Source organism: Nycticebus coucang, chromosome 13 (assembly GCF_027406575.1).
Source record: "Nycticebus coucang isolate mNycCou1 chromosome 13, mNycCou1.pri, whole genome shotgun sequence".
Lineage (NCBI taxonomy): Eukaryota > Metazoa > Chordata > Mammalia > Primates > Lorisidae > Nycticebus > Nycticebus coucang.
In genome coordinates this window covers 38,678,395-38,692,320 of record NC_069792.1, presented here as the reverse complement: position 1 = coordinate 38,692,320, position 13,926 = coordinate 38,678,395, and the positions used below count along the sequence as shown (strand labels likewise).

Here is a 13,926-nt window from a genome sequence, read left to right as displayed (position 1 = left end):
TACATGCAATTATTCCTGTTAAATATAACCAGTGTGATTTCTGTATTTCTAGCCTCAACAATCCAGTATGGGGTTAACAGAGACAGTGAGTGCTTTCTCTCTGCAGGTAAGTGTGTTCAGCTATAGCTGGAATGCTTCAGGGAGCAGAAGAAGGGAAAATAATACAAACATAATAATCTGGAGATGTCCTGATGAACTATTATGGAAATACAACTGACGAATCAGTTTTTTCCTTAGTTATATGGACACTGCTATGTGAATATCAGCATAAGAAACACATTCACCATCATTGTTAACAGTTACTATTAACTGATACCAATATCTAACATTGATTAAGCACGAAAAATATACCAGGCATAAGGCTGATCATTATAACCTATGAAACCTTATTTAATTATTAGAACAATTTAATGAGTTAGACATTAATTTCCTACTCACCTAATGGATGAGATAATAGATTTTGTGGTAATAAATAACTTGCCCAAGTGTGCACCTTTACTAAAAAGAGAAGAACAATTTAACTATAAATATGAGGTGTAATGTATGAGAAATCACTGTGAATGAAATTGTTAGCAGTGATTCTGTGAGCTATTTATCTCTCCCAGTGTCTCCATTCTGTTTTTCTTTTAAGGCATTCTGTGTTTACAGAGAATTCTTGAGTATATACACTAGTGGCAGATGCTTATGTTTTTCTTAGCCAAATGCAAAAAAATGGGAAATAAACTAATGAGAGCACAGATTGCTCAGACAGTTTGTTAGCAATACAACCACACTGATCTATTGCACACTTATAAGCCAAACAGATTGTATGTAAAACAAATGGTTTTGAAAATTGTTCATAGTTAGCTTTTTTGTGTTGTGGAAAGTCATCTGAAAGATACTGCCTCTATAATTATTTGACTGTTTAAGGCCCTTGTACTTTGGCAAGTAAGATTGATTGATGATTCTATCTAATGATTTTACTGGGTTACCATTTATTTCTAAAGAGTAAAATGAATTTTTTTAAAGATGAGAAAACTAAAAACCTTACTTGTCTGAAGTTATAAGGCTAGTTACCAAAACTTGAGTCTCCTGCTTTTAGGGCAAAACTCTAATTTAGTAGAAATCCCTTAATTGCATAAGGAACTCACATGATACAAAACAGTTAAGCGATGTTAAAATGGTTTTATAGTGACAGACTATAAGAAAATGTATATTAATTGAAAACCTTATTCATAGCATTATGGAAAAAACTATTATGGAAAATGTCTTTAGATGTCAGAAACTTAAATTTCAAATAGTATAAAAACTGTCCAAATATTATCTTAATAGTAAATGGGATTATTTTAATGCTGCTGGATATTCATGTCACATTCAGAACAAGTTATTTTAAGCACTTGATATTTAAAATGAAATCTATTTTATAGAAATTCTAAAATGATTTGACAAAATCATTCTTAATTTTTTTTGTCATAAAAAGATAACTAGCGAAATAAATTGCTTGATAGTTTGAACATAACTGCTAATGAGGGTACAGTTGTGGGTCTGATTCCCATGTAGGCAAGTCTATATGTTATTTAGCATCATAGACTGATATTGTTCTCTCCCTGTTTTGCATATTCACATGGTTATTGCATCTAATTAGATGCTTAGATTAGGGTTGTAGTTCTGTCATTGATTAGCTGGGTGACCTTGGGAAAATGACTGTGTCTAAATTTAAGGAGATGAATTAATAATAAGGAGATGAATGAATAACAAAAACTGAGGCAGAGCATGATGGTGGATGGGACGGACGTGTAGCCCACCTCTCCCAAGTCATCAGGTGAGAGGAAGGGGGGTCTGGACCTTTCCCCCGTGTGGATTTTGGTGTGGACAGACAGCTGGAGACGTGCAGCGAATTGGCAGATGGCTGTATATGAGGTGTAATTTAAAACCATGAACTCTGTTGTAGAGATTTTTCCTGCTTGGCGGTGCTGGCCGACAGGACCTTCCCTCATGGAGGACAGCAGTCTGCAATTCCTGGCAAAACGAAAATTTGACGAAATTTTGACGAAAATTTATTCCTGAGCAGAGTTTGGCACCTGAAAGGGGAGCCACTCAGAATCACAAGGTATGGAGCAACCTGACGGAAAATTGAAAGGAAGGGATCCCGCCTGGGAAACAGACATTTTGAATTGTCCAAAATGGCGGGCACCTTCCCCCAGAACAACAGGAGTGATTAAATAAACTAGACCATTCCTAGTGGGGAATATTGGTGTGGGCTGGCAGTTCAGGCTGTGCGCGAACTGGCAGGTGGCTGGACTCAAAACTCCAGAGCCACAAAAACTGAGTATAAGGTTTCCGTGCGCTGCAGCCACAGCGGCAGCGACACCTGGCAGCACCTGCGGGACTGGCAGCAGCTGCGGCAGCCAGCACCCTCTCCCATAGCTGATTGTAGTTGCCAGTTTGCAGTAGAACACGGGAGCAGAGTGGAAAGATTTGTGAAGTATGGACTCCTGCACTGAGTTGGGAGGTCGTATAGGAGTGCTGTCTGGAACAGAGCAGCTGAGGATGCACAACAATTAGGTAAAAAAACTTTTATAGAAACTCCAAAATGGCAATTGGCCAGGTAGGGTGGTTATCGTGGTAACAGTATAAACTGTGAATCAGGTATAAGCCTAGGAATCACTCACACAGCCACCTGGTGTCCGGAAAGTATATTGCACTATAAATATATTGCAAAAGTTGATGCCTATGTCATATACATAGATGTATATTTCTATATATAGACAAGAATAATATTTTTGTGATTGGTGCCCTTTTTGTCCTCATAATTTTCTTGGAGGAACTATCGTCAATTTTTATTATTTTTATATATTTTTTATTTTTATTTTCTTTATTTTTATTTTTAATTTATTTTTTAACTTTTTTATGAACATCACTTTATTTCCTCCCTTTTGTCTTCTTCTTCTTCCCTTCCTATGGTTTCTGAGAGTGCTAACATCAGATTTCTAGAGGGTTTTTTCATTGTTTGTTCGTTTTGTTTGTATGTTTTTACCCTTTTTTCTCAATTATGTTATGATTATCATTATTTTTATTGTAGTTTGTTGTTGTTGCCTGTATGTCTATGTGTTTCTGATTGTTTGTACATCTGTGGGCTTGTGTGTCTGGTAGCCTTTTATCTGTTTATTTGCTCATTTGGTCTCAATGAGTTTGGTGTTTCGAACTGCAATTCTGAGCTCCCAGCACTCTCCTCCACTCTCACTCTGAAGTCTGGAGGCCTGTCCCCCAGGAGTCCAGATCCTTGGGTGATTTCTTGAGGGGTGTGGACAGGGCTTGAACTGCAGCTGGTCAGTGCTGATTCTGCAGCACAGGAGTGAGGAGATGACAGTCGGCTGAGAGGAAACCACACTGGAGCGGCAGTGCCCTGAGGTGCAGAGCTGCAGCCGTTTTTGGCAACAATACGGCCCAACCCCGGATATTCTGAAGCCACAGCCCCTGTCTCCCTGGGCAACCAGAGGAGGCTGGGCATCTTCTCAGAAGGCAACCACCGCAGAACAGATCTGGGACTGAAACATAGGCCTCATGAGTAAAGGGTCTGCCTGTGGCGGTACCACTTGGGTGGAGCACAGGGACCAGAAAAATGCACGTGCAGAGCTGGGAAATTCCCAGGGCAGGGCTGACCCAGAGGACTGCTTTACTGAACCTAAGACACACCTGGCCCTCAGGGGATCATAAGCCTATAGACAAAGGAATGCAAGAGGCTAGAGCTCACTGTGCTACGAACACAAACCTGCAGGAGTAAAGACAGGGCCTGAGGCACAGGTTCTGGGAACTCAAAACAGCTTCTCTTCTGCAGAGGAATTTAGCAGGGACAGAAACAAATTCCTACAAAGTTGTTCTGTTCTGTCAGTAAAATCAATCAGGGGCGGGGCTGGAACGGAGTGAACACCCCCCAGCTTCCATCAAGTGCCTGAGGTTGTCAGGCCTCACCACCCCCTGCTGGATAGAGGCAGAGAGCAGTGGCCTGGTTGAGCAGATACAGATGTCCTTGTGATTCAGGCAGGTGCAAAGCCCTGGAGTATCCTCACAGGAGGCAACTGAGTCACAGCCCTGTGAGGGCTATCAGTGACTGAGTATGACAAAGGTGCAAGGTGGGGAAGAAGGCATCAACCTTCCCAGACTAATCTATTTGCTGGGTGGGTCCTCTGGACTTCACGGAGCACTGGAGCAAGTCAAATTTAAGTTGCCACCAGACCCCTGTGATCCAGTTCCCAGAGACCTTTGAAACTCTCACACCTGAAACAGGTACTGACTGAGACAATTGATTTGGACATTTTGAACTGAGCCAATTGCCCGAGGACTATTCAAGTGGTGTCCTGGGTGTGTGGTTGTAGGAAGGTTTGATTTTCCTTTTCCAATTGTTGCCTGTGGGGGGGTGGGGTGACTTAATTGCTGGTATTTCTGCACAGGTGAGACTTCAACCCAGAGTAACTGTTTCACTAGGGTCAAACAGAAACCAGCTGAAAACAAGACAGAACCCCTTAGCCCCACCACCAAATAGGTCCCAAGCTTCTCAGGATGTAGCACTGTATGGGTCATCAACAAAGCTCCAGGGGAAAAGTCAAATGGCGTAAAAGAATCATGGGGCGGAATCAGTGGAAAAACTCCGGTAACATAAATAACCAGAATAGATCAACCCCCCCAAGGAAAGATATGGCAGATGTAACTGAAGATCCCATTCATAAACAGCTGGCCGAGATGTCAGAAATCTAATTCAGAATTTGGATTGCAAACAAGATTAATACAATGGAGGAAAATTTGGAAGTAGAAATTCGAAGAGCAATCAAAAGTCAGATTTAGAAATTTGACAAAAAATTCAAAAGTTGTCTCAAGAATTTAATGAATTTAAAGACAAAACCACCAAAGATTTTGATGCACTGAAGCAAGAATTTGCATCCCTCAAAGATCTGAAATATACAATAGCATCCTTCAGTAACAGAGTGGAGCAAGCAGAAGAAAGGATTTCTGACATTGAATAAAAAGCTTTTGAAGCTCCCAAACTCACAAAGAGGAAGAGAAATGGAGAGCAAAAACGGATCACTCTCTCAGAGAGCTCTGGGATAATTCGAAGAAGGCTAATATCTGCCTCATTGGAATCCCTGAAGGTGATGAGTGGCCTAGAAAGGCACAGAGGCCCTTCTCCATGAAATTATGAAAGATAATTTTTCAGACATGCCTAGAGATTCTGAAATTCAGATAGCAGACAGTTTCAGAACCCCAGCACGACTCAATCCAAATAAGACATCCCCCAGGCATATCATAATTAACTTCACTAAAGTTAATATGAAAGAGAAAATTCTGAAAGTAGCCAGACGTAAGAAATTCATTACCTACAAAGGGAAGAATACTAGAATGACTGCAGATCTCTGCTGAAACTTTTCAAGCCAGAAGAGGATGGTCATCGACTTTTAATCTCCTAAAACAAAATAACTTTCAATCCCGGATCCTGTATCCAGCTAAACTGAGTTTCATTTATGATGAAGAAATTAAATACTTTAATGACATTCATATGTTGAAGAAATTTTCCAGAACCAAACCAGCTCTTCAGAATATTCTCAGACCTATCCTCCATAATGACCAGCTCAATCCTCTACCACCAAAATAAACTCAATCAGAAACTTTTCATCAAACTCCAACTTCCACAGTGGCAAAAAGATTAAAAATGTCCACCTGACTTTTGAAAAACTCAATACTCAAAATTTTACCATACTTACCAATATTCTCCATTAATGTGAACAGGGTAAACTGTCCTCTAAAGAGGCACAGGTTAGCTGACTGGATACAAAAACGTAGGCCAGATATTTGCTGCATACAAGAGTCACATCTTACCTTAAAAGATAAACACAGACTCAGGGTGAAAAAATGGTCATCCATATTTCAGGCAAATGGTAGCCAGAAAAAAGCAGGCATTGCAATTCTGTTTGTAGACACCATAGGCTTTAAACCAACAAAAGTATGAAAGGATAAGAATGGTCACATCATATTTGCTAAGGGTAATACTCAATATGATGAGATTTCAATTATGAATATTTATGTACCCAACCAGAATGTGCCTCAATTTATAAGAGAAACTCTAACAGACATGAGCAACTTGATTTCCTCCAGCTCCATAATAGTCGGAGATTTCAACACTCCTCTGGCAGTGTTGGCTAGATCCTCCAATAAGAAGCAGAGCAAAGAAATTTTAGATATAAACCTAACCATCTAACATTTGGATTTAGCAGACATCTACAGAACATTTCATCCCAACAAAACTGAATACACATACTTCTCATCAGCCCATGGAACATACTCCAAAATCGATCACATCCTAGGTCACAAGTCTAACCTCAGTAAATTTAAAGAAATAGAAATTATTTCTTTCATCCTCTCAGACCACCATGGAATAAAAGTTGAACTCAGTAACAACAGGAATCTGCATGCTCATATAAAAACATTGAAGTTAAAGATCCTTATTCTGAATGATACCTGGGTCAGAGATGAGATCAAGAAGGAAATTGCCAAATTTTTGGAAAAAAAACAACAATGAAGACAAAAATTATCAGAACCTTTGGGATACCGCAAAGGTAGTCCTAAGAGGGAAATTTATAGCACTGCAAGCCTTCCTCAAGAGGACGAAAAGAGAGGAAGTGAACAACTTAATGGGACATCTCAAGCAACTAGAAAAGGAAGAACATTCCAACCCCAAACCCAGTAGAAGAAAAGAAATAACCAAAATAAGAGCAGAATTAAATGAAATTGAAAACAAAAGAATTAGTCAACAGATCAATACATCAAAAATTGGTTTTTTGAAAAGGTCAGTAAAAGAGATAAACCTTTGGCTAACCTAATCAGGAAAAAAAGAGTAAAATCTCTAATGTCATCAATCAGAAACGTCAAAGATGAAATAACAAAAGACTCCTCAGAAATTAAAAAAATCCTTAATGAATATTACAAGAAACTTTATTCTCAGAAATATGAAAATCTGAAGGAAATTGACCAATACTTGGAAGCACTTACCCAGAATCAAGTGGAAATGCTGACAGGCCGATATCAAGTTCTGAAATAGCATCAACCATACTAAACCTCCCTAAAAAGAAAAGCCCGGGACCAGATTGTTTCACGTCAGAATTCTACCAAACCTTTAAAGAAGAATTAGTACCTATATTACTCAACCTGTTCCAAAAGGTAGAGAAAGAAGGAAGACTACCCAACACGTTGTATGAAGCAAACATCACCCTGATTCCCAAACCAGGACAACACCCAATGAAAAAAGAAAATTATGTACCAATATCACTAATGAATATAGATGCAAAAATATTCAACAAGATCCTAACAAACAGAATCCAGCAACACATAAAACAAATTATACATCATGATCAAGTCGGTTTTATCCCAGGGTCTCAAGGCTGGTTCAATATCCATAAATCTGTAAGTATAATTCAGCATACAAACAAATTAAAAACCAAAGACCACATGATTCTCTCAATTGATGCAGAAAAAGCTTTTGATAATATTCAGCATCCCTGCATGATGAGAACACTTAAGAAAATTGGTATAGAAGGGACATTTCTTAAACTGATAGAGGCCATCTACAGCAAACCCACAGCCAATATCGTATTGTATGGAGTTAAATTGAAATCATTTCCACTCAGATCAGGAACCAGAGGGGCTGCCCATTGTCTCCACTGCTCATTAACATTGTAATGGAAGTTTTAGCCACCACAATTAGGGAAGAAATGGCGATCAAGAGTATCCATATAGGGTCAGAAGAGATCAAACTTTCACTCTTCGCAGATGATATGATTGTATATCTGGAAAACACCAGGGATTCTACTACAAAACTCTCAGAAGTGATCAAGGAATACAGCAGCGTCTCAGGTTACAAAATCAACATTCATAAATCGGTAGCCTTTATATATACCAACAATAGTCAAGCTGAAAAAACAGTTAAGAACTCTATCCCATTCTGAGTAGTGCCAAAGAAGATGAAATATTTGGGAGTTTATCTAACAAAGGACGTGAAAGATCTCTATAAAGAGAACTATGAAACTCTAAGAAAAGAAATAGCTGAGAATGTTAACAAATGGAAAAACATACCATGCTCATAGGTGGGAAGAATCAACATTGTTAAAATGTCCATACTACCCAAAGCAATATACAATTTTAATGCAATACCTATTAAAGCTCCACTGTCATACTTTAAACATCTTGAAAAAATAATACTTCGTTTTATATGGAATCAGAAAAAACCTCGAATAGCCAAGACATTACTCAAAAATAAAAATAACGCAGGGGGAATTACGCTACCAGACCTCAGACTATACTACAAATTGATAGTGATCAAAAGAGTATGGTACTGGCATAAAAAAAGAGAAGTAGATGTCTGGAACAGAATAGAGAACCAGTAATGAACCCAGCTACTTACTATTATTTGTTCTTTGACAAGCCAATTAAAAACATTCAGTGGGGAAAAGATTCCCTATTTAACAAATGGTGCTGGGTGAAGGGGCTGGCAACTTTTAGAGGACTGAAACTGGACCCACACCTTTCAACATTAACTAAGATAGACTCTCACTGGATTAAAGATTTAAACTTAAGACATGAAACTATAAAAATACTAGAAGAGAGTGCAGGGAAAACCCTTGAAGAAATGAATCTGGGCAAATATTTTATGAGGAGGACCCCCCGGGCAATTGAAGCAGCTTCAAAAATACACTACTGGGACCTGATCAAACTAAAAAGCTTCTGCACAGCCAAGAACACAGTAAGTAAAGCAAGCAAACAGCCCTCACAATGGGAGAAGATATTTGAAAGTTTTGTCTCTGACAAAGGTTTAATAACCAGAATCCACAGAGAACTCAAACGTATAAGCAAAAAAAGAACAAGTGATCCCATCACAGGCTGGGCAAGGGACTTGAAGAGAAACTTCTCTGAAGAAGACAGGTGCACAGCCTATAGACATATGAAAAAATGCTCATCATCTTTAATCATCATAGAAATGCAAATCAAAGCTACCTTGAGACATCATTTAGCTCCAGTAAGATTAGCCCATATCACAAAATCACAAGACCAGAGATATTGGCATGTATGTGGAGAAAAGGGAACACTTCTACACTGCTGGTGGGAATGCAAATTAATACATTCCTTTTGGAAAGATGTTTGGAGAACACTTAGAGGTCTAAAAATAAATCTGCCATTCAATCCTATAATTCCTCTACTAGATATATACCCAGAAGACCAAAAATCACATTATAACAAAGATCTTTGCAAAGAATGTTTATTGCAGCCCAATTTACAATTGCTAAGACATGGAAAAAGCCCAAGTGCCCATCGATCCACAAATGGATTAATAAATTGTCGTATACATACACCATGGAATATTATGCAGCCTTAAAGAAAGATGGAGAGTTTACCTCTTTCATGTTTACATGGATGGAGCTGGAACATATTTTTCTTAGTAAAGTATCTCAAGAATGGAAGAAAAAGTATCCAATGTACTCAGCCCTACTATGAAACCAATTTATGGCTTTCATATTAAAGCTATAACCCAGTTATAACCTAAGAATGTGGGGAAGGGGGAGGGGGAGTGGAGGGAAGGTGGAGGATGGGCACAGGGAGAGCGATTGGTGGGATTACATCTGCGGTGCATCTTACAAGAGTACATGTGATACTTATTAAATGTAGAATATAATTGTCTTAATACAATAACTAAGAAAATGCCAGGAAGGCAATGTTAACCAGTGTGATGAAAATGTGTCAAACTGTTTATAAAACCAGTGTATGGTGCACCATGATCGCATTAATGTACACAGCTATGATTTAATATTAATAAAAAAATAACAAAAACTGAGTATTCACTATATGTGAGGTTTACTGAGAGTCCCCAAAGATACAATGACTGAATGTCATGACTGTCCTTATGGATAAAGGCAGGCAGATATGAATCAAATACTGCCACTACAGAAAGAAATACAGCAATACAAATTAGAAGTGCTATGAAGGAACAGTTTTTAGAGAACAGGAACTTAATTTAATCTGAGAGTGATTATCATTCAGAGATCTGAAGGAATTAAATCAAGTGAACCAGGTGGTGGAGCGAGGTATGAGAAGATGGAAAAACACAGAGAAAGGAACCCAGGTAGGAAGAAACATCCTGTTTTCTAGACCTTTGAGGCTGCAGCAGAAAAAACAAGATCCTTTCATAGCGTTTCTTTCCTCTTTAAAATGTCTATTGAAAACTTTGCATTTGTAGATAGTTTATAAGTATTATTAGAAGTACTTATAAGTTATAAGTAGAATTATAAGTAAATATAAGGAAAAAACCTGTGTGAATAGTACTTATAATTGAAGGCTTAAATAAGATTTACCTCATTGTCTTTTAGTCCAATGATCTATCCATAGTTGGTCCTTGCTTTGCATGTCTTTGAAATGTATACATTTCAGTTACCAATGTTTAGTTAAATAACAGCAGTTCTCCAACAATACAATCAAATTTCAGTTACTACAACATCTAAACTGTAATTTCATCAAGTCCAAACTTTGCTGCAAGCTTTTCCATGAATGACTATGTAAATAGCAAATGTGCATCATGATCACAATGGTCACCAATCACATCACTTCTTTGAAAAGCTGTGGATGATCAGATCAGATTATAGATTATTCAGTTCATAGAAGACAGCAATTGGGCAGTTGTATTGCCTCCTTATATCTCAGTGATATACCCATGTGACATTGTACAAAAACAGATAAACAAAAAAGGTAGTTGGTCAACAATGATGAGAGTACAGCAAAGAATTAGAGAGTGTATCTCTGTATGCAAAATTAAATTGAATGTAAATGGAATTATAGAAGAAATGGTTGACTACGGGGATGTGGACACTCTTAAATTCAAAAGACTGTAGATGTGAAACTGGGAACTTTGTAAAGGCAAACTTATTGCCATAAATGAGAAGAGGGGACATGCTATGATGAAAGGGATGGAGATATAGAGAGGAAGTCACACTGGCAAAAGAAATACACATTGAAAACACTCTTAGAGACAGTTCACAACATTGACAAAATATTGAAGCTTATTCAACTGTAGAACAGGATATGACAATATACCAAGGCAGAAAACAGATAGTTGTCCCATATTCTATGTTATACAATGAGAAAGCATGCACTGTTTCAACTACATTTGATAAAATTTTCACAAATAAATCACATTCATTTTCAATATTCTGTCGTTTTAAATTATAGTGTACTAAATAACTGTTAGCATTAGTTCCCTATGTACCATGTATAATATTTACAAAGAAGAAAACAGAAGTTTTTAATATTTTGATAAACATTTTTAAGTATCATGGGTCAAGATTATTTTTTTCCATTGATTGCTAACAACACTTTGCATGGTTTCATCTTACATGGTCTCTTTATGGCCTCATGCTATCATAGGAATGGTCTGTAGATTTCACTGAATCTAACCAATACAACCTTCTCAACCTTCTCAATGAGTCTCAATGAGTCATGAAAGTGATTTATTTTAGAAGGTTGGAATCATTTTATGAGTTTACAAAACTCTCAGTCTTGAAGGATTCTAAGTCAACAACAGACTTGGAAAATAATATTAGTTCATAACATTTTTAGAATATTATTCAAATATTAGAAACTAAATTTTAGGCTTAAGCACTTCTAAAGTCTTATAATTTCAAAATCCACTGTACTTCAATGAGTATAATGAAAATAGGAAAATCTGTCTATATTATATTTTATTGGGAATTAGTATTATCATTTATTTTCAACCATAAATATATTAAATACCTCAATTACAAACACTCATGAAGAAAATGCACAAAATAATCAAAAGATAATTTAAGTCATAGAAAAAGATGGATGAAAAATTTACATACCGATTGTAGAAATCATCTCTGTAGTAATCATAGTCAAAGACATAACCACTAAGGAGGGAAAGAAAAAAATTAGTTGGCATTTATTTTAATCACATTAATTTTGGTACTAATTTATGATGTTATAGTAAGAAATTTCTGTTATTTTTTAAATATTTATTTTTCAACATCATTATGTCCCCCAAAAGGCTTTCTAATACAATGTCCAATTTGGTATAAATAATATGAAATTATTATTACATGTTTGACAATTAGGGACTAATAATTGTTTGTGTGGTAATAGAATAAAGGATGAGAACAGATAACAAAATAAATATTTGTTAACACTTGTAATTAAATGTGAATGAAGCCTTTTTTCCCCTCTGGGTAGGATATAATTTACTTATCTCTTTCTAATATAGTTATCACTTCCTCCTAAGGAATATACAATGAGGCTAAACAATGAACAACAGGTATTGAAATAAGATAAATGGAAAGGTTTTATGAACTATTCATTATAGAAATATGGTTTCCTCAGAAATTTTACATTTTTTTAATTCTAAAAACTGTGAATTCAATACTTTAGAGAAAAGTTAAAAAAAAACAAACCTACTTTGGCTGAATCTGACTAACAGTAACTTAATATTTTAGGGTATTTAAATTAAAATTAACAAATGCATTTCAATAAGATTATTGTGACTGAACTCTCTAAAGGAATATGTAATAGAAGTTGCCTCCATCCACTTGCTTATGTACTTCATATGCATTTCAATTTTTGTCATCAAAACGACTCTGTAGGATAATGTAACAAGAAGAAACTAAAGTGTCAAAGACCGAAGTAGTTCATTCAAATTTATATCCCCAGTAAGTTACAGAGCTGTACCCACATCTAAACTGTTTTTACATCACCTTGCAATCCTACCCAATCTGGAAGAAATCTTAGTCTTATGATGAATAGAGTTGAGTGTACTTCAGGGGAGTTGATTTATGTTTTTTTATTCATTTATTTTTTTATTGTGGTAATATATATAATATCATTGTAATTGTACAACTCAGTGGCATTAAGTACATTCACAAAGTTTCACAAACATCACCACTATCCATTTTGAGAACTTATCCATCATTGCAACAGAAATTTTGTACTCATTAAACAGTGGCTTTGCAGTCCTTTCTCTCCTCAATTTTTGGTAATCAATCTCTGTTTTACTTTTTGTCTCTAAGAATTTGGCTATTTCGTACTTCACAAATGATATGATCATTAATATAAATCCAAGTCATAGGATCATATAATCACACAATATTTGCTCTGTGTAGCTTATTTGGCTTAGTATAAAGTTTACACGGTTCATTGATAATGTAGCACAAATTATAATTTTATTCCTTTTTAAGGCTCAATAATATTCCATGGGGTCTGATGTATCTGTATCTGTGTATGTGTGTATGTGTATCTGTGTATGTGTGTGTGTATGTGCATCTGTGTATGTGTATGCGAATGTGTATGTGTGTGTCTGTGTATGGGTCTGATGTCTGTGTATGTGTGTATGTGTATGATGTATGTGTATGTGTATCTGATGTATGTGTATGTGTGAATGGGTGTGATGTATGTGTATGTGTGTATGTGTGTATGTGTATGTGTGTATATGTGTGATGTATGTGTATATGTATGTGTGTATATGTGTGATGTATGTGTATGTGTGTGTATGTGTATCTGATGTATGTGTGTGATGTATGTGTATATGTGTATGTATGTGTGTATGTGTAAATGTATCTGTGTATGTGTGTCTGTGTGTATGTGTATGTATGTGTGTATGTGTATCTGTGTATGTGTGTATGTGTATTTGTGTATGTGTGTATGTGCATGTGTATTTGTGTATGTGTGTATGTGTATTTGTGTATGTGTGTATGTGTATGTGTGTATGTATGTGTGTATGTGTGTATATGTATGTGTATGTATGTCTGTATGTGTGTATGTGTATGTGTGTGTATGTGTATGTGTGTGTGTATCTGTGTATGTGTGTCTGTGTGTGTATCTGTGTATGTGTGTGTGTATGTGTATGTG

At 36.5% G+C, this 13,926-nt stretch overlaps 1 protein-coding gene across 15 annotated transcripts in view; it reads right to left on the bottom strand.

The window, feature by feature from the left end:
* RALYL (RALY RNA binding protein like) overlaps positions 1-13,926 on the bottom strand; it is a 958,719-nt gene that overhangs the window by 102,847 nt on the left and 841,946 nt on the right. For all 15 annotated transcript variants that reach the window (XM_053559029.1, XM_053559028.1, XM_053559027.1 and 12 more), the window contains one exon: positions 11,892-11,939. In XM_053559029.1, coding sequence (XP_053415004.1) covers positions 11,892-11,939 — 48 coding nt within the window. The remainder of the gene's footprint in view (positions 1-11,891; positions 11,940-13,926) is intronic.